The sequence below is a fragment of the Pelodiscus sinensis genome, chromosome 1 (genome assembly GCF_052426305.1).
Source record: "Pelodiscus sinensis isolate ZL-2025 chromosome 1, ASM5242630v1, whole genome shotgun sequence".
Taxonomy (NCBI): Eukaryota; Metazoa; Chordata; order Testudines; family Trionychidae; genus Pelodiscus; species Pelodiscus sinensis.
The window spans coordinates 324905002-324927183 of record NC_143052.1 but is presented as its reverse complement, the minus strand read 5'-3'; the positions used below and the strand labels follow the sequence as shown (position 1 = coordinate 324927183).

The 22182-nt window shown below is 39.5% G+C and overlaps 1 protein-coding gene across 1 annotated transcript in view; it reads right to left on the bottom strand.

Annotated features, from left to right (window-relative positions):
• Nucleotides 1–22182, bottom strand: part of CNTN5 (contactin 5) — a 1036023-nt gene that overhangs the window by 570842 nt on the left and 442999 nt on the right. Inside the window, exon 3 of the mRNA XM_089775740.1 lies at nucleotides 11982–12111. Within this exon, the coding sequence (XP_089631866.1) occupies nucleotides 11982–12039 (58 nt within the window). The 5' untranslated portion in view covers nucleotides 12040–12111. The remainder of the gene's footprint in view (nucleotides 1–11981; nucleotides 12112–22182) is intronic.

Genomic DNA, 22182 nt, shown 5'->3' with positions numbered 1-22182 from the left:
GACAGCCTTCCTGTTCTTCCTGCTGGCTTGAACAGAGTAATTGGACCAACAGGCGAAGTTGACTAATCACTGACCAGAGAGGCCAAGGGTGTAGCCTTAGTAGATTCTCAGATCACCCACTTTCAGTAGTCTCTGAGTAGAAGTCAGGACCTGGCAGCCAACTGGGGACCCCAGGCCTGGATGCAATACCAGGAACATCAGAGTATGGTATTTGTAAACCTGACTAGACTCAGTGCAAGACACAGCTTCAGATGTTAATAACAGACAATTAGGAGATTCTATATCTCTAAATAAATTCACCAAGCTATCCAGTTTCCCAGTTTCTTTAACAGAAGCATTTAGTGACACATTCAATTATTGTAGATTAGAAGAAAAAACTAGCATTATAATAATCTGAAGTGAAAATGATTTTCCTATTTACAAAAATCTAGATTTTCAAACATTAACACGCTGTCTTAAGGGGAAACCCCCCCACTTCTGTTAACGTATGACATGTTAAAAAAATCTGTATCGAGCTAAAAAAATTGCACACTATCGAATACATTAAACCTCTTATTAGAAAAGGTCTATAACCCTTAAAAATCTTTGATGAGGGTGTAACAGTTTTCATAGGATATGTTCATGAGCCATAATAGTTTTTAGCAATGGAGGAGAGTCTGAGTATTTTTGCAATGTTTATTTGAAAATGTTTATTTTTCTAGTCTTAAATGTTTAGTTAATTAAAATAATGCAATGTCAAATCTCTAAAATTAAGACATTGAAAGCCAGAGTAAGAGGTGGTAAATTAGAATAGAAATGCCAGCATGTGTCCATTTTCCAAATCTTGTTCATGTGGAACCCTCTCTGATGTCTGTGGGAATGTGTGTTCTATAAAGAAAGGGTCTGTCCTTCCAATAAGAATAGTTTCATTATAATGATTGAAGGTAGGAGGAATTTTGCATCCTAAAAATAAAAATGGAGATTTATATTTTTCTCTAGGGGTTCGTCTAGACTACATGCCTCTGTCTCAGAGGCATGTAGATTAGGCTACCAGACATAGGAAAATGAAGAGGCGATTTAAATAATCGCCGCTTCATTTAAATTTACATGGCTGCCCCTAGATTAAAATACTGATCAGCTGTTTGTCGGCTCAGCACAGCAGCCATATAAATTTAAATGAAGCGGCAATTATTTAAATCGCTGCTTCATTTTCCTATGTCTGGTAGCCTAATCTACAGGCCTCTGGCGACAGAGGCATGTAGTCTAGACGTACTAGGTTAAGTCTGAACCTCTGACCATGCAGTGTCTACAGTTTTATTGTAAGAATAAATAGAAATGAAGTAGGATAACGGTTCTACTACACTTACCTTGGAGAATAAGTATTTACACCATTCTAAAAAATATCTCAAAGCAGAGTAAAATCAAGACCTCAATGCGGAGTAAAATCAAGACCTCAATACGATCAGGTATATTGTTTAACTATAACTTGTTATATCAATTGATGTTAGGTTTATGTTTACTATTACTACAAAAACAAATATAATCTACACTCAATTATGTCACTTTAAGGAAGATGGGTCTTGCAAATGACAAGGGGACAAAGAGGATGAAGATGGACAAGGGCCAGGCAAGCGGGGTGCTCACCCCGGGCACAATCAGGAGCACAAAGAAACAATAAGTAAAAATAATAAGCTGTAAAAGTAAAGAGTGTGATGCATGCTAACTTAAGGAGAGGGGTTGCATAATTAATATTTGTTCTGGGCGCAAAAATACCTAGTTATGGTTCTGAGTGGTAGAATTGACCACAGTAGAGCTGGGGCAAAGGGGAGGGTTGGGGAGGAGAGGAGAAGTGGAAGGGGCAGGTGTCTCTGTTGTCCAGTAGGTAACACAAAAGAAATTGAGGGAAAAATAAATGCATTTTATTATTCCATCCAAAATCTGGCACTTGTCGTGATAGCTGCTCCTTTGTAGAATCACAGAATACTAGAAGTGGAAGGAACATCAAGAGGTCATCAAACACAGTCCTCTGCACTCACAGCAGGACCAAGCACCATTTAGATCATCCCTGACAAATGTTTGTCTAACCTGTTCTTTAATATCTCCAATAATGGAGATTCCACAAGAGCCTATGATGCCTCTTTATGATGCCTACAGATACTAAAATTAGAAAATAAAGGAACATGTGCTTTGAACATACTGGACTTTTAAATTAGTTGTAAATGGATTTAAGTGTAAAGACCTTTAAGGCCAATGTATATATAAAAATAGTTCTGTATTATTTAAGTAAAACAGCCCATTGGATTCCTGGCAAAAAGTTGAATGAACGATATTGAATCTCTGACTGCACACTTCTAATCTTCTGATTTGACCTCAGTCCTGAAAGTTGATGGGTGCTTTGGAAGCTTGTGATTGATTTTAATGGAAATATTTATGCTTAAAGTCAAACCTTTGTTTACATGCTTGGTTCACTTCAGGCTGGAGAGCCCAGTGCCTTGCACAATTAAGCCCAGTGTATCACTATATAAAAAGAAAACTACAATAATCATTAGCCAAACAATGTAAACACTAGACTTTTCTGAACAGTTTTTCATCTATTATACCATATTGAGGGTCACTTACGAAAGTACCTGAAGTAATAAGCACATGAGGTAATGTGAATCAATAAAATTACCTTTAACAAAAACCAATCTGATCCAGTGCATAATTCTTTAGAATAATTTTCCAATTAACCTGCTATATTTTTAAATGTATTAAGTATACTCTCTCTGCCTACACTCCTCTAGGATTTTGAACTCCATCATCCTCTTATTGATGGGTTAATTTTAAAACTCCCGAGGGATCTGACAATTGCAGACAACTTCTGCCTTTCCCCCCTCTTTTCAGATAGAAATAATACAATGTACAAAAATACAGCAAATAACATTCAGTAGAGAACTAATTTTTTCCCTGTAAGTGAATATTGAGCTCAGCAAAATGAACATGTGTCTGATAGTTTGTATTGAGTTCAGGAAGTGTGACAGACTTCTCCTGTGTTAGTACAAGCAGATGTCTGGAAATATACAGCTTGCGGAGTGGTTACAGCATGTTTTGTCTTGTTCACAGTAGGAGCAACAGAAGTCCCAACATGCTTAACATTGTCTGGTACAAGTTCTTATGTATATTTCTTTCTGGTTACATTTTCTACCTAAGCTTCTATATACCAGTTGCTAAAGAAAACAAAGTTCCCTTCTATTTGCCGTATTTTCAACATGGAAGAAAGGTAGTGAATGGATAAGCTTATAATAATAGATATTCTCTTTTCAACAGTATATCATCCACATGACAAAAAAGCAAACTCATGTTGTGACAGAGATTGCCAGGGCTGACCCCCGGCACCAGTGTTCCCAATAAGCTGAGTGTTTTGGTGGCTGCTCAGGAGATATTAAAATGCTGCCCAGCTGAATAGCAGAGCACCCGTAGTACCCTTAGTTGGCAGTATGTGTTTCTACTGGTGGTGCACATCTACACATGTCTTGGTGAACACAACAAAATTAATTCCACACACAGATGGAAAAAAACAGAAGCAACATTGCCCAGCACATCTCAAGGTTCATAGCTCCAGCACTTCTGTTTTTGCTGCATCTTCATAATAGTAAAAAATTGTTTAAGCACCAGTACCTAATTACTTGAATCCTGGTACTTGTTTTGTAACAAATTGAGTCTCAACAAACTAAAATACGTGGTCAACTACTGCATAGAATGGACTTGATAAACTAGGTGATGGGAAGAAAAATATCCTATCTATCAGGTGGCATTCATCCTTTACCTTTAGGCTATGAACATTAACGCTGGCTGACATAGCTGAAATTCTGAAAGTGTAATATTGAGACCTACAGTAAACCTCCCAGTTACCTCTGCTAGAAGCCTCCAGCTAGCCTAATAGAGAGTGAGGGCTATTTTAACAGAAAGGAACATACACCTCAGCTGAAAAGCAGCTGTAGATCACAATTTAAGGCAGCATGTAGTAATTTGCCTTAGTATTACCTCATTTAGGTACTTTTGTAAGTGCCACTCAGTATTATATAATAGCTGAAAAACTGTTTAGAAAAGTCTAGTGGTTATTGATTTGGAGCTTGCTACAGTGGGATCCAGAAAAGATGCCATAGACATGGACCCTTCATATGAGTTAAAAGCTATATCTGGCATTTCTGAGTTTTCTCATTTTATTGAATGGGTACTGTCCTGTGTTACCCAGGGTAGAGCCTAAATTTCTTTAGCCTTGCATCTCTTACGCCAGCCACAACATTGTATTATCATGATTTATGAAAAGCTTCACATTGGGTCTCTTCATGGCCTTGTTCCCATGCAGTAGACAATATCATGACCTGGGCAAACTGGAGAAATATTTTGTAGTAAATAGGATGAAATTAAAGAAGGGCAAATGCTAAGTACTTCACTTAGGAAGAAACAATCTGTCACACATGCAGAAAATGGAAAATAACTGCGGAGAAAGAAGAACAACAAAAATGACTAAAGGTCTAGAAAAGATGGCCTATGATGGAAGACTTAAAACTCTGAGTTTGCATAGTCTGGACAAAAGAAGACTGGATGGGCATGATAACAGTTCCAAGTACATAAAAATTTGTCACAAGGCAGAGGTAGATACATTGTTCTTGTCAACCTTTGAGGATGGGACAAGAAGCAATAGGCTTAAGCTGTAATAAGGGTGGTTTAGGTTGGATATTAGGGAAAAAATCCTAACTGTGTCAGGGTAGTTAAGCACTGGAAAAAGGTTGCCTGGGGATGTTATGTAATCTCCATCATTAGAGATTTTTAAGAGCAGGTTAATCCATTGATGGGCCAGGAGACAGTTTATTTACATTGACCATCCACAGGCATGTCCTAACATGAATGCTGGGGACTGGACTAGAAGTTCTTTAGAAGTCCTTTCCAGTCCTAACATCTATGATTCTCTGTCTTAACTAGGACAAAGTATCAAAAAAAGAAAAAAAAAGAAAAGAAACAAGAAATGAGGGAAATATGGTAGACAGAGAAACCCATGTATATGCCATTCTCTGTGTTATTTAGTCTTTAGCATTTCTTTACACTTTGAAGCATGTTCATACAAGTTGTAATAATTGTAGAATAGAACAGTAAGGTATTGCAGTCTCAGACCAGCTTCTGTCAATGACATCTTGTATATGCAAACAAAAGTCTACTGATTCTATTAACTCGGTGTTTGATTAGATATAATTTGATGTGGTTCATGTTTTGTTTTTACAAACATTTCCCAGTTTAGTTAAACACAAAGAGACATTTAATTCATTCCAAGATTTGGCAAGAGTATATTAAAGTAATTTTCAGCATATTCAGTGTCAGCTTGTCTGAACTACCAAGCAACTGAATGGTAATAGTTCCAATAAAAAAAGGAGATGCTTTCCTTAGTTATGTGCAAGCACGAGCCACAAGTAAGTTAACATCTATATGTACACCTACAGGAACAGATTAAAAAAATGGTGTTACATAGTAAGACAATCCCATAATTGCCCTTCCTGTCCCTTTATCATGAACCCCCACCCCAAAGGTGTTGCTCATAAGAAACTGCTGAGGAAGCGCTAGTGGAGTATGATGTAGCAGGATGCCCCACAAATGAGTCAGAGAATCAAACCCTGAGTATAAGAAATTTTACTTTGTTCCAGTCTTTTCCATTAAAATAAAAAAGATAAACATTCAAACCTGTTTTATGATTACACAATGCATGCATACACACAAATGCTCTTTATAATTAGAATTTTATCTTAAAAGACTTAATTCAAACCATATAGAACACAATTTCTGAATCATTTGCTGTAGGTTTAAATGGGCCCCCTAAAACTACTTTAAGATCTAATCTACCGGTAGTTTTTCAGTTATCAAAGACTCCCGGAGTTCAAAGTTAGGACCAAACTAGTCCAGTCCTTACTGCTCCATTATCTTAAAGTTCCAAATATTTCTATAGTGCAGTTTCTCACAAAAAGAGAAGTTTATAGTTTCCCCATATCCTTGGCACAGATGCAATTCAGTCCACAAGTGAAACTAGTCCCCTAATCATTCCTCTCCTCCAATTTAACTTGAAAAAACCATCTGCAGCAATAAAAGAAACCACAATGCAGTAATAACACCAAGTACCTGCAGGAACTTCATCTTGTTTTCATTATAGAAAGGAATTCCTTATGCCCAGCCACTCTCTCATGGTAACCTCTTATTGTTTTTTATAGTAAATCAGGGTTATCCACAAACCCCAGGGCTCATCTATAACTCCTCAATAAAGCCAACTGGGAATCTTTGATAGTTCTCATTATGTCTAGGCATCATGCCATTATAACATACCATACATAATCGACTGGCTACATGGGCATGTCAACTTCACCACATACTTAAAGGCTCACGAAGCATGTATTGTACATCTTGAAAAATATGATGGTTTTACAGAACATAAAGCTTAGGATTCAGGGTGGATTTATTAAGATTGTAAAACACTTTCCCTGATTTATAAGGAATATTCAACACTGAACCACCACCATCCACTTCTGCAAAGAAGATCCAGTCTGCTTGGTATGATAAACATATTGTCTTTTGCCAAAGAAAACCAATTATTCTTAAAGAGTTTTAAGTGGGTCAGAGCAACTGTATGTCAGATAACTTTTTCTTTAAGAACTGTTGTCACTTTTGGAAATTAAACTATTTTTTGCCATTGCTGATTTCAAAATTAGCTTTAGTCTGGGAATTCAATATGTGTTGACATTCACTCATACCCAGGAAGAACTAGTGCATATTAATTATCCTTATGGCTAACTCATAAATCACATACTACAAAAACACTGGAGTTTTGGGTGCTTTGCAAACTTTCAGATGATTGTAGCTTGCATTAGGATTCTTGCATATCTAACAAGTCACACAGGCATGCATTGCCTTGTTCACTTTAAAATTTCATTATCTACTGCTCTCACTTTTCCATCCACAAATCACTTTTTCTATTGCCCAGAAATATATTTAGTGCATTTATGGACACACACAAGACATACAGTCTCTCAATTCAGATTAAGATTCCTCCTCTCATCAGTGCAAAGTCAATGCAATAATCCAGAGCCGCCTTCTCAGCTTTTTCTGCTTAAATGAATACTATGAAAACCTAACGGCTAGTTACTGAAGACAGAATGGTTAATTATTGAATCTTAACATGGCTTGAAATAACAGGAATTGAACCTCCTTTAGTGTATCAGCATCCACCATCTATTGTCTTGCCTTTGAAAACTGTGCAGTTGAAAATATTTCAAATAAAATTCTAAAGCACTTAACTTAGTAGACCATGTTGAACAAAATCAATAGCCGAAAGTATTTGCAAGAGCAAATGTACTTCAGCGACTGCAATGACATAACAACAACTGTAATTGGAGAATTATGGGATTAAATGTCAAAAGGAACTCTCACTGTGTATTATTAGAATTACAACTTACTTTGACAACCTGATCCTATCAGGTTTGAATTGAATCTTATCATCTCTGATTAATATAAAGCTCATATCATATTATGTTTCCAGATGAGATGTTACTTAAGTATCACCTGAAGATGCGGCAGTTATTGTGACAATCATCTAATGCATTTGTGAGAAAGATGTGTTGCTCTACATTATTTGTAATGACATATGAAGAATGGTTTTGAAGTAAAAATGATTTAGATACTGAACGCTAACATAATATGTAATAATCCTTAAACAACTAAAACAATAATTTATTGGGATTTAGATAACAAAGCAGAGATGGAAAAAAGCAGGGTTTCAAATACCTGACAGGAATAACTATTGAATAAAAATGAGAGAGAGAATAGATAATAAAATATACTGTCTGTCTGATTGGCAAGTGCTTTCAGTGTGTTATTCTTTAGCTAAACTAATATTCAGAATACCCTGGAGTATTTCAAACTCCATTTAAGACTTTTTGAATCAATGTTTGAAAAACATTTGTCATTGCTTATATTTAAATGGTTTTTCATCTTAGTTTAATATGTATCTGAACAGGGAATTGGTGAGACAAACTGTTGAGATAATTTCTTTATTTGTGGTCAAATTAGCTTCAGAGTTCTTCTGATGGAATGGTGTCATCTGTGACAATGGTCAGTATGAAAAGGTTGTAGTGTAACGAATGGCTGTGGGGTCTAATGCCCCAGTTCTGCACTTGACTGTGACCAGCTAACCCCGTTATCTGTGTATATGCTCATCAACTACAGTAGAACTTTACGTGAGCACAGGGATCCCATCCACATGGAGTCTGCTGCAGCATCAGGGACGCAGATGTCACTGTGCAGTAATATTGTGCCAAAAACTGGCTTCTTAACTGTGACTTTCATATAATTTGAAAAGCTGAAGATGCAGTGTTTACATCAGAAATTCTTGTGTCTAATTACTGATTTCCAAAGAGTGCTCTGAATTTTGGGTTTAAAAGCTGTATAAAATGTTTATAGTAAAAACAAATAGAAAAATCACAGTGAATTTTTTCACAGGGAAGTGAAGAAACACTGGACACATTCTACAGAAACTTTAACAACCTGCACTCCACCATCAGTCTCAGGCTGGACCATTCAACATGAGAGATCCATTTCCTCGACACCACAGTACAAATCACTAAAATTAAATACCACTTTCTACAGAAAACCCACTGACTGCTACACTTACCTACATGCCTTCAGCTTCCATCCAGGATATACCATATGATCCATCATCTATAGTCAAGCCTTTAGGTACAACCACATCTGCTCAATCCCACTGACAAAGACCAGAAACTTCACGATCTCAACCAAGCATTTGTAAATTTCAATTACCCACCAGGGGAAATAAAAAAACAAATTGAAAGAGCCAGACGAATACCCAGAAACCATCTACTTCAAGATAGGCCCAAGAAAATCAACAATAGAACACCATTTGTCATCACCTATAGCCCCCAACTTAAACACCTCCAACACATTATCAATAACCTACAACCTAAATTGGAACAGGATACTACAATCCGAGAGGCTCTGGGGGACAGACCCATAGTCTCCTATAGACAACTTCTTAATCTCAGGAAGATTCTTACCGACAACCACAGCACATACTACATTAATACCAACCCTGGAACTTTCCCTTACAACAAAACCCATTGCCAACTTTGTCCACATATTTACTGGTGACACCATCACTGGACCTAACCATGTCAGTTATATGATCAAGAACACATATTCCTGTTCATCCAGAAATATAATATATGCCATCATGTGCCAACAGTGTCCTTTTGCTATGTATATTGGACAGACTTCTCAGACACTTCGTCAAAGAATTAGCCCACAAATCAGACATCAGATATCTTCACAAGGAAAAACCAGTTGCTTTTCATTTCAACTTACCTGGACAGAGTCTTAACGACCTTACTACATGCATCTTACTTCAAAGAGGCTTTAACACCAGATTACAGAGGAAAACTTCAGAACTTTCATTCATGCTTAAATTTGACACTTTACAAATGGCCTTAACAAAGATGATAATTATCTTACCCATTACAAAGATAGCTTCCCCACTTATCACCCCTAATTAGCCATTCATTGACTCATAAATAGCTATTCCCTTCTTCCTTCCCTCTCCCTCACCCCACCTTCTGTACTAAATCTGATTTGTCAGTTTAATAATGTGTTCACTTTTTTCATTGTATTCCTTTGGAATATATGGTCATGCCAATTCTCTTCCAGAGTATGATCTGAGGAAGTGGGTCAGGCCCATGAAAGCTATTAAACCATCTTGTTAGTCTTTAAAGTGCTACAGAGTTTTTCCTTTTGTTTTAGTGAAGTTTCCCAGTGATTCTCAGCCAGGGGTGCATGTACCCTTTGGGGTATTCAGAGATCTTCCAGGGATAAATCAACTCATCTAGATTTTCTCTAATTTTACATTAGGCCACATTAAAAAAACTAGCAAAGTCACAGAAGGGCACCAATGTTAGTCTGTAACTTTAAAGACAATGAGTAGTCCTGCAGCACTTTAGAGACTAACAAGTTTATTAGGTCATGAGCTTAGACTCCAACTCATATGATGAAGTGGGTTTTTACTCACAGAAGCTCATGGCCTAACAAATTTGTTAGTCTCTAAACCCTGGTCTACACCCTCATTTTGAAATAGTAAGTGGAGCATCCACACTACCAAGCCTGTTATTTTGAAATAATAAGCTGATTATTTCAAAATAATAACTCCTGCTTTCCATGAGGAAAATGCTTATTTAAAAATAGTTATTTCAGGAGTTATTATTTAAAATTTAGGTATTTCAATACCATTTCTTCATGTAGACATGCCCTAACGTACCACAACACTGTTTGTTGTTAGCAAAGTCAGTGCAAGCTAAAATTTCATGCAATGATTTTTTACATCGATCTATATCCAAAGCAGTGTTTCTCAAATTGTGGGTGAGATTGTTTTATGGGATCACCATGGCCAGTGTTAGACTTGTTGGCCCCCAGGGAAAAAAGTTGAAATCTAAGCACCAATGCATGGGCCTGAAGCTGAAGTGAGGTAAATCCTGGGATTTGCAAGATAAACCAGACTCCTGAAAGGAATACAGTTGTCTGAAAAAGTTGAGAACCACCGCAATGGAGGACTATTCTTGGAATCACTGGAGTACAAACATTACTTACTAAAAACAGACAATCTGCTATATAGGACACAAAAATAAATACAGTCCCTTTTTCCAACAAGTTTACAATCTGTAGCAGGAAACCCAGGAAGCGAAGGACTATATAGGGGCTATATTGTGTATTCTCCCCCTAATAAATGTATAAAAACATATTATGTTCTACAGTACCCAAGACAATGTTATCGGGGACAGGGAAGGTGTCTATTGTCTTTTACTTACTATTATTACTAACTGATGCTTGCAGGTATTCTAGAATAATTGCTTTGTGGGGTATTTGAATGAGAAGAGGGTAATTTGGTGAATTAGCATATGACAAAAGGGGAAGCACTGAAAAAAGGCAGAGAGCTCACAGTGCAATCAAGACATGAATGGTACATCAAGATTAGGACATTTGTGAAGCTGTGCAGGGACTTATATTTCCAGAAAATGGAGCCTAATCTTATTTATTAAAATGCTATGTAAAAGCTAGATATTGTTATTATTAACCTGAAGCTAGAACAACAAGTTGTATAAAGAAGCATTTCTTGCATAAAGGATTCAACCCATAATATTTAGACTGTTTCAGCTTTAGTTATTGCAAATGAAGGCAGATAAATAAAAATACTTTGAAAAAAATCAATTTCTGGAAACTGGGAAGCTGAAAGAAGATAAAGCTAGGGGCAGATGAAAGATCAATTCTGGAGAGTGTAATATCAAATTACAGGAATCCCCACATGGAAAGATTAAACAATTATTGAATACAAAGCAACACAATTTGTTTACTTTAAAAGACAGTACTAAGTTAAAGCCAAAGGAAAAAAAGCTCAAAAGGAATATTCTTGCAGGCAAAAACAGAATCATTAGTGTATATCAATATAACACACATCATTTTAGAAAGAAAAATCAACTCCATAATTAGTTTCCAGATTCAGAACATGGTTAGAGTCTGAGAATTTCATAGCCCAGAATCACAAAATGATGCGGCAGTTATGAGCTCTTTCAAAGCAGTTTGCTAGCTCAATTAACTCTGAAGCAGATTTTTCTCCCCAAAGCTGTAGAAATTAGGGTAATCTTTTGTGAATGGACAAGTGACCATCTCTTCCATTCTTCCTTAAAAATTAGAAGTAAACCTAGGTAACATTAAGATATATGGCAAATGGCCAACAGTTGTTCCACTTTGTATTAAGCAATTACAGTATTTATACATGGGTTGATAACATTAATAGTTGTTGGTATAATGCTAATTGACATGGCTTGTTCGTTTTTCTGTGAAGTAATTTTGCATTTATATTTCCATTTTGTATTGGTCAGATATTCTTAAAACATTTACACGAGTTTTTGTTGTTGTTTTTTTACCTGAAAGACACCCAGTGAGTGAGAGAAAAAGAATCAGTCTCCATGACGACCACATCATTGGTCACAAAATTCTTGAGTCCTTGTTTGTGTTATTTTTAGCAGCTCTGATGTTTCTTCATTAAAGAGCAATCTAGTAAGACAGAAGACAAAGTCTCTGTTAGAAAAAATTAAAACATCTGATAGGCTATTCAAAAGAAACCCTAGATTGTAGTTCAAGCTCAAGAGCTCTTGTAAAGTGGGGGTGACATTTTGAAAAGGAGGTGTTTTAAGAGACTCTCAAGTAAGATATTGCATAGCACAATATCTACCTATGTTAAGAGCTTAATTGTGAGTGCCACCATATAGGTGCACTTGAGATTAGGCAGCCCTAGCTCTTCATTCCATAGGCTGAGGTGTGACAGGGCCCTGAATTCCTATTCCTCTTGGAGCACACACTTATAAGTGCACACTGCACCATTCATCAGCAGGTGTAATGAATGCAGCTCAACATTTTTCCACAGTGTCCTTGAATCTCCTAGGGTATGTCTACACTACAAAGTTAATTCGAACTAACGGACATTAGTTCGAATTAACTTTGATAGGTGCTACACTAGCGCTCTGCTAGTTCAAACTTAATTCGAACTAGTGGAGCGCTTAGTTCGAACTAGGTAAACCTCATTCTACGAGGACTAAGCCTAGTTCTAACGTAGTAGTTCGAATTAAGGGGTGTGTAGCCCCTTAATTCGAACTAGTGGGAGGCTAGCCCTCCCCAGGTTTCCCTGGTGGCCACTCTGGCCAACACCAGGGAAACTCTACTGCTCCCCTCCCGGCCCCAGACCCCTTAAAGGGGCATGGGCTGGCTACGATGCCCGTGCCAGGTGCAAGCCTGCCAGCACCCAGCCAGCAGACCCTGCACCTGGCACGGCTCGAGCCAGCTACCCAATGCCCCCCAGCCCTCCGCCTCTTCCCGGGACCAGGCTGGCGGCTCCCGGGAGCTTGTCCGGGACCGCAAGAGGCGGGCACCCGCCTGGTCTAGTGCGGACATCGTGGACCATGTCCACGACCTCCACACTAGGCACAGGAAAGCGGCCGTCTAGGGCAGGAGAGCTGCCAGCCTGGCCACCCAGGAGCAGGTGTGCATGAAAATCAAGGTGGTCCACTGAAACCCCCGACACTGACCCCTGAGCTTAGAATGGCCGTACTGGGTCAGACCAAAGGTCCATCTAGCCCAGTAGCCTGTCTGCCGACAGCGGCCAACCCTTGGGACCCTGGAGGGGATGGACCGAAGACAGTGACCAAGCCATTTGTCTCATGCCATCCCTCTCCAGCCTTCCATAAACTTTGGGCAGGGACACCACTCCTACCCCCTGGGTAATACCACGCCATGGACCCAACCTCCATGACTTGATCTCACTTCTCTTTAAACTCTGTTCTAGTTCTAGCCTTCACAGCCTCCTGCAGCAAGGAGTTCCACAGGTTGACTCTTTGCTTTGTGAAGAACAACTTTCTGTTACTAGTTTGAAGCCTGCTACCCATTCCTTTCCTTTGGTGTCCTCTAGTCCTTCTATTATGGGAACTAATGAAGAACTTTTCTTGATGCACCCTCTCCACCCCACTCATGCTTTTATATCCTATCCTTTTCTAAACTGAAAAGTCACAGTCTCTTTAGCCTCTCTTCATATGGGACCAGTTCCAAACCTCTGATCATTGTAGTTGGCCTCCCCTCTCCCACCCTCTCTCTTCCCCTCTCCCACCTCCTTTTCCCAGTCTCCCCAAGTTTTGTTCAATAAAGAGAGATTCTATTTTTGACCACAGGTTTTCTTTATTTTGTACATCAGGAAGGGGGGTTAGGGAAGGGTAAGTGGAAGGAGGTGAGGGAGGAATGGGGTACGAGCCTCCGATGGGGAGGACTGGGCTGGCTCTGCGGGCTTCTGGGGGTGGAAGCTCTCCTGCAGCCCCCCAATTACCTCCTCTCCCCAGATGGCAGCCTGCGGCAAGTGCAGCCGGTCTGCTGGCCGAGTGCTGTGATGTGCCCAGTGTGGGCACTCAGGGCACTTGAAGCCAGGACTGCTTTACAAGTGGGGCTCCCCTAAGAACTGTCTATCTGGAGTGGGGGTCGGGTCCCTTTAAGCACAGCCCTCGGCTAGCCTGAGGCAGCAGCTCCATGCTCTAAGTCCTCATCTGATGCCCTGCCGGCACAGCTTCCGGCCATCCTTAACCCCAGTTCAGGGTCCACTTAATGTGGACATGCTAGTTCGAATTAGGAAAACGCTATTTCGAACTAGTTTTTTAGTCTGGATCCGTTAGTTCGAATTAGCTTAGTTCGAATTAACTAATTCGAACTAAGTTAGTTCGAGTTAGTGCTGTAGTGTAAACATACCCTTAGTGTTTTCTAGAAGTGAGTGGAATAGTAGTTGCAAAGAACTAGTTCCTCAAATTCAACCATTTCCACTGCTAGCAAATGGTGCAAAAATAGTCTGTGAGCACCACTAATTTTTCACTGTTTGAAATATCTTGGTGGATCTTTAATAAAAACATCATTTATAGAAAATAAGATGTTCTTTTGACTTATCTTATTCTTCCAAACTGACACCTATCCCCTTTTTTGTCTATCACACCCACCTGATCAGTTTTGTCCAATACCTAGTTTGGGCGATCTAAGAAACATTTTTTGTTACAGCTCAGATTTCTAGTCATGGTTCCAAAACACCACTGGGACAACAGGCAATGAGCATCCACAATTCAAATGACCAGTTGTTTTAAATGGACACATAGGACAACATGGGAATATTTCTATTCCATGTTTGATGAGCCATAAGGCTTTTCATGGAGATTCTACCACAATTGCTGAGAGCTTGCTTATGACAAAGCCTTCTGCAAGGGAAAATTAAGAAGGGAATGTGAATCACTCCACTAATTCCCTCAGAGTCAATGTGGTCATTTACAACCCTTACTTTGGATCACACACACACACACACACACACACACACACACACACACACACACACACACACACACACACACACACACACACACACACACACACACACCTCATGAGCAAGGAAAGACTCAATTTATTTATATATTGGAGAAGTTATTCTTGAAACGTGCTAAAGGTGTAACTTGTCAGATCTCATTTATATATAGCACTCCAGGTACAGCACTCAACAAATAAAGATTCCCAATTTGGGATTGTTCTTTCTGTCAGGTAGCTTAGGCTGGGTATATTTAATCTGAAGTGTACATGTTAATATATGCTTCCCTGAAATAAAACATAACTGCAGCTCATCTAAACCTCCACAGGGAACCCTCCTCAATTAATTATTAATGCCAGCTGCCTTTGTTTTCCATTTCTGTGATAATCTGTGTTTCAGTCAGTATGTTCCCTGGGTTGGTTGAGTTATCTCTTTCAGCATTCTCTGCTGGCCAGACCTATGGGAAATAAACATTTTCATTAATATTTAACTTTTTTCCTTATGGCCATTTCTGTTAAAAATTGTAGAATGCAACATTCCTTTTTTCTTCTGTCCTGCAATGCTATGCCCATTTTATCAGGCCTAAAGCAGAAGTGGTGGATAAAATTCTGGTGATTTTCATGTTGCAAGAACAGGGAAAAATGGTTGCAAGACTAAAGGGAAGTATGAGACAATTTCAGAAAGCATTTCTGAAATGATAGTGCCATTACTAACTATGGAGCTGAACTCTAAATCATACTATGAAAAATATTAAGTATGAGCACATGAGCAGAGCAGAGCAATCATACCCCTCACTTTAGAGCAGTGATGAGCAACCAAGAACAGTGAGATGGCTGTATGAATGGCCTTCCTTCATCTTAGTGGGCCGCAGCAGCCTCCAACCTCCTGGGGTTCCACTTGCAGTCCTGCGGATCCCCTATCTGCCTCCCTCTCACACGTGCTTCTCATACACTGGGATACTGCAGCAGCACACTTCCTATTCCTCCCTCACCCTCATAGAGCATTCAGAGCACCATGAATCACCTGGTTCGTGCTCTGTCTGTGCTCCTCTGTCTTCCTCCCAGCCTGAACAGCCACATACAGCTTTTAATGGGGTTTTCATTAGACATACTGGAAAGAGCGAAAGCCTAAACCTTCAGGCTTCAGCCATGCCTGGCAGGGCTCATGTTAGAGGCCCCTCATCTGGAGCTGAGCCCTTGGGTTTTGGCTCTGCTCCCTCAATCCAGGGCAGCCAGGCTTAAGCTGGTCCAGACTTTGGTTGCTGTTCTTGTAATCATGTAGTAACTTGTCAGAAGTGCAATGCAGTTTGAGCATCTCTGTCCTGGTGTAATTGGACAAATGGAGGACAAGGAAAGAGGCTTATTCCAGTACTACACAGGGCTTAAGAACAGTTCTTTCCAAGTACAAAGACAGAAAACTAGAGGATGATTGAGACAGATGGGAATACAGGACTAAATTCTAGATTCTTACTTGATGTCAACAGAGTTGCTCCAGGGGTAAAATACTAGTTTCATTAAAGTCAAATGGAATCTATAACAATACAGCTCAAAATCTGCTCCAAGAAAAATAAGTGTTTGAAACTTCCACAAGAGACAAATAGAATTAAGCCTATAAAAAAGACAATTTATTTTTTGGCTTAACAAATGAGATGGCCTAAATTTGTACTGCCTTCCAGTATGAATGTTTAATGGATATTCCCATCTCAAAGTGTACATTCCTAAACCGAAATGCATGTGTGTGTATGGTGGTGGTGGGGGGGGGGGGGCAAGTATTTACACAAACAGTAATAAGCTATTCTGATTTGAAAACTACAGAACCTGCTTCTCAGGACATTATTTTTTCATCCTTAAAATGCACACTCCCATCAAAGACTTCAGTCTTCTGCCTTTTGCTTGAAACACCCTACATAAATATTTAATTTAAGCAACTTGATATGGAATCACACGCTGGGTGGAAAGTATATAGATTCTTTAAGAACAGACTGGCCAGGCAAATGCTGCTTAAAATTATTTGAAACATTACTTTAGTTGAATCCCTCTTTTTTCCTCCCAGTGCATGTAGATCTACACATAAATTTGGTTTGTTTGGGGTAGGCTTGACTGGAAGAACAATTCACGAGAAGCAACTGCTTAAAATTGGAATGAAGCAAATAATTTGCCACTAGTAATTTATCCAGCAAATTTTGCTTTTTTTTCTGTTCATAAATTATATAAAAGCAGTTTTCAATTCTTGTGTAGGGAGAAGATAGAGGTTTGCATAATATCCAAAAAATTAGTTAGCAATTTGTTTTAATTCCATGGATTGATCATGGACAGTTCATTGAATGTATTCAGCACTATTGAAGCTAATGGCTATATGTAAGGTAAAAACTGCCTAATAACATTTCTGTTTCTGAACTGGATGAGTGCCCAAATACTCATTCAGTATTGCCAACCTAAGTGCTCAAAATTCCTAAGTAACATTCCCTAAAATACTGTGAGTTTATAGATAATCTGACCGTCATTATTTTTTTTCTGAAATTTGACGTTTTAGTGTCAAATTTTCCAGCTTCTGTACTGCCCATGAAGACTAGATTTTTAAAAAGATATTATACTAAAACAGTCATGCTGGTGCAGTCTTTAGTATGGACATTTCTATACTGGTATTGTGGCATAGTTTCTCCTTCTTCCTGTATGGGAATAAGTGATACCAATTGAAACACTTTGGGTGCATCTAGACTGGCAAGATTTTGCGCAAAAACTTGCAGCCTGTCTACACTGGCCGCGAGAATTTGCGCAAGAACACTGACTTTGTAATGTACAAAATCAATGGTTCTTGCGCAAATACTTTGATGCTCCTACTGAGAGTATTCTTGTGCAAGAGGGCCAGTGTAGACAGCCACCTTAATTTCTTGCGCAAGAAAGCTCGATGGCTAAAATGGCCATCAGAGCTTTCTTGCGCAAGAGAGCATCTATACTGGGCATGGATGCTTTTGCGCAAAAGCAAATCTTTTCCATTAAAAGTATTTGCGCAAAATCTTACCAATGAAGATGCAGCCTTTCCTGGGAAGCATATTGAAGGCAGTCGCATTACTAACTATACTAGGATAGTTAATCCAGTGCAACTTGTGTGAGTTTAGACAAGCCCTTACACACTACAGACACTGTGCAGAATGAGGAGTTGTGTTTGCCCTACTCTACATAGTGACAGGGGAAATACAAGTCATTACTACTTTAGGCAGCAATAAATTCCTTTTTGTTTTTGTCCAAAAAGCAAAAGAGTCACAGACAAAAACATTGTGGGTGTCCACGTTCCTGTACTAAAGGGACTTTGGAAGAACATGGAAACAGAAATATGCAGGAAATGAACCTAACGGTTCCCACATATCTGCATTCAATTGGAACTAGCAAAAGATATTCCAGCCCACCGTGAGCAAGACACTATATATATATTTTCAGGTAAGATTCTCCCTATTATGTGAGAAGCACCAGGACACCGGTTTACTTTAAAGTATAATTGATCTGTTTGCTACTACAGGTTGCACCTCCCAAAACCAGAATGCTCAGGTCCAGTAGAACCATGGATGTTCCTGGATCAGAGAATCTCATAGCCTAATGGCAGGAGGGCAATTCAGGAGGGGCCAGGTTGAAGCAGTGAGACAAGGCAGGAGGGCTGAAGCTGCAGCAGTGGGGCTGGAGCCGGCACCAGCGCCCAGCAGTCCCCGACAGCCTGCGGCACTGGGACCAGGTCAAGGCAGTGCCTGGAAGCACATGACTGGGTCATCAACAGCCCGTGGCAGTGCAGGGTGGGGCCGGAGCCCCGGGCAGACAACAGAAGTGGGGCCAGTGCCTGTGAACTGCTGCGTGGCAGGAGCCCATGCACTCGGCAGCCCACGGCACTGGGACTGGGGCCAGAGCTGATGGCATGGCCAGGGCCAGAGCACCAGATAACCCACGGAAGCGGGGCCAGAGCCCGCAGGCTGCTGCAGGGCTAGGACCAGAGCCAGAGCCCTCAGCAGCCCCTGGCAGCCCAATCAGAACCAGAGTCACCCCCCAGCAGCCCACGGCAGCACGGGTTGCTGGAGCCCAGCAGGCAGTCTGTTTGGAGCAGCAACCCAGCAGGTAGCCCGGCATGGGTTAGACATAGTCACACCCCACCCCGACTCCCCTGGAGCTGGCATAATCAGCAATAAGGAACATTCTCTGCTCCGGCAAACTCCCTGATTCAGGACTGGCCAGGTCCTGAGGGTGCCAGAACAGAGATGTTCAACCTGTTATAACACTTAACTAATGTGGCAAAAATATGAACTCAGTAACTGTATTGAAATAAATATCCAAGATGAGACTCCTACAAAAGGACCATTGCAAAAATAGCCTCTAACAAATCTGGATAAGGCTGGGTTTTATAACACAGTCCTTAAGGCACCTGAATGAAACACGCTGCTCCTTGTTGAACCTTAGTTGGGAAGCTATGAATGAGGCAACCACAACCAGTATCCTATGCCACTCCTTTCTTCACTGCATCTCAGACAATCAAGTCCGGCAGCTTCAAAACAAAGGAGAACTAGAGCCAGTTGCTATGGAACAGCCAGGCATACGTTCTTCCAAAAGTACTGTAATCTATATGAGATAGGCTTACGGTATACTGCAATTCTGATTGGAAATTATAAACACAGGGTTCTGTCTTGCCAGATTTCTAATGAGACATATGTGTAAATTTACTGTTTTGTCCATCTATGTCCAAGGTAATAACAGGAACTATCTGAAGTGTAAATGTAAGTGATCTGTACTTGCATTATAGTGCCCATGTCCATTCTGAAGAAAAATTAACTCACTGTAGTCCAAATCCTTCTTGCCATTGTTCATGACAATACTATTTACAAGACAATTCCATTGCAATAAAAGTTAAATAATGTGATAAAACCATGCCATTGGTATTTATAAAATGAAATGCATCTGTGGAATTTATTACAGTACCAAAAAATGGCATTAACAGCATCAATTTAAGATTAAAAAAGGATCTCAACTGGTTAACACATTACAAAGGACATTTCCTCTCTCTGAACATTCAGATCTCCAGACTAAACGTGAATGACCCACTTTCCTACTCATTTTTAATTAGCTACATTAACACAATCAACTTCTTCCTTATATATTCTGCTTCTGTAACTTTCACTCCTATTCATCGAAGAAGTGGGTTTTCACCACAAGAGCTTATGCCCTAATAAAGCTGTTAGTCTCTAATGTGTCACAGGACTCCTTGTTGTTTTTGCAGATACAGACTTACATGGCTACCCCTCTGAGACAGATCATACTAAGGAAATGTAAACAGCAAGATACCTTGTAGGATTGATTATTGACTCAGGGGACAGCATTTATTTTCAATGTATAATAATATTTTCACCTATTGCAAGAAAATGTAATAAAGTACAGGTTTTACCGGATATATCACACAATTGTTTATGTGCTCTTAATTTATTGCTAACAGATTAATGAATGTTTCTTCTGCAATGGAGCTATTTGTCAATTTAAATGGGAGAACAGCCAGAATCTTAACTGAACAGGACTGAACAGTTGTTTTCTGACCCATTTGTTATTTTAAAACTCTATCTAGTAATCATGAATTGTGAGAATCTAATCACACTGGAAAGTTAAGTCTTCTATTCAATGGACAGGTACGGCAGTGATGGGGCCAGTGTTACCACACTCCTGTGCCAATGTATCACAGCCGTATTCTGTTGGACCCACCTCTTAAATTTGACCTGGATTCTCTCCTGATGCAGCCAGCTCATGAAAAGGTGGACAGTCTTTGATGAATAGATTCCCTCTGCCACCTGCATCTGGAATTATCTATACTAGGGAAAAATCAGTATGACCTAAGCCTTCCACTTAATAAAACTGCCAGACTAATAAGATTATGCATTTTAATTATACAAGGCAGCACCACTTGGCATTCAATGAGGATATTAAGAAAGTTTCAGACTATGCATATATCAAGCACGTCATACTGAGGCCTAGTGGGAACCCTTCTTTCTGTGGGCCTGTACATTTGTTTATGTTCAGAAATGATCCCTGCCAGAGAAATTAACTCTTGGGATAACAGGACATACCGATTAGCTGCCAGTGCACTCAGTCTTGTACATGAAAGAAAGTTTAGGAGAGTTTTTTCCCTGAAGAGATTACAATTTTAGGCCCCAAATCCCATAGAAAGATCTCTGCAGCCAGCAGTTGCTTGCATGTAGACTGCTACTAGCTTCACTACAGTCCTAAAATGATGCAGGACTTTGCTCAGATAGACCTGATTACATTAGAGAGAGGCCTAAAAGACAAACAGAATAACCAATTAATGTATTTCAATTGGATCTCAATTACTTTTGTGAGGCTTGCATGAAGAAATGAATCTTTTAGGAGGACTTCAAGAAGGAGAGGATGTGGGCCAGATGCTATGGCTTTGGGAAGGCATTTTATGAACAGTGAGTTGCATTAAAAGGAGAGAAAGAAGACAGATACTTAAACAACTGGTATATGTATGAACAAGTTGTATATACATAATACTTTTGTGAGTGTTTTACAGGTTCCCCTCTATTGCAATCCACAGAGGATAAGGAAGCTACAAATGTAGCTAGAGAGTTTTTTCACTGAAGTTATAGCAACTCACTCTTTTCATTTTGGAGGTTACTAGTTCAATCTCCAGTGTGTCAGCCGATATGGCTTCTCTCACATTTATACAATACTAGATGACTAAAGAAATGTCCTTTTTGGATATATCACGGACAAAAATCATTTTATAAGTGCACTGGTCTACTTTAATAAAATGTTTGCTAGAACAAAGATATAAGGATCTATATTAGCAACAAGGTCTTTCATATTTTCTGTCTCTTTTGCCCAATGTTCTTTTATGTTATTTTTCCAAATAGGAAACAAAGCAGCCACCAAATTTGTTCATTATGTATATATTAGAGCTTTACCCCATCTTAGGTTTCTTCTTTTAAATACTGAAATGACTCCCCACCCTACATAATTGAATTCACCAGGATTCTGTAAGGGTACATCTACACTTGCTCCCTAGTTCGAACTAGGGATGCGAATGTAGGCGACCAAAATTGCTAATGAAGCAGGGATTTAAATATCCCGCGCTTCATTAGCATGATCTCACCGGCACATTACTCCACTCAACAGTGAAAGTGAAAGTGCGCACCATGTTAGTTCGAACCAAACCTCTTGGTTCAAACTAACGTTACTCTTCATTTTTTGGAATATGGAGTAACG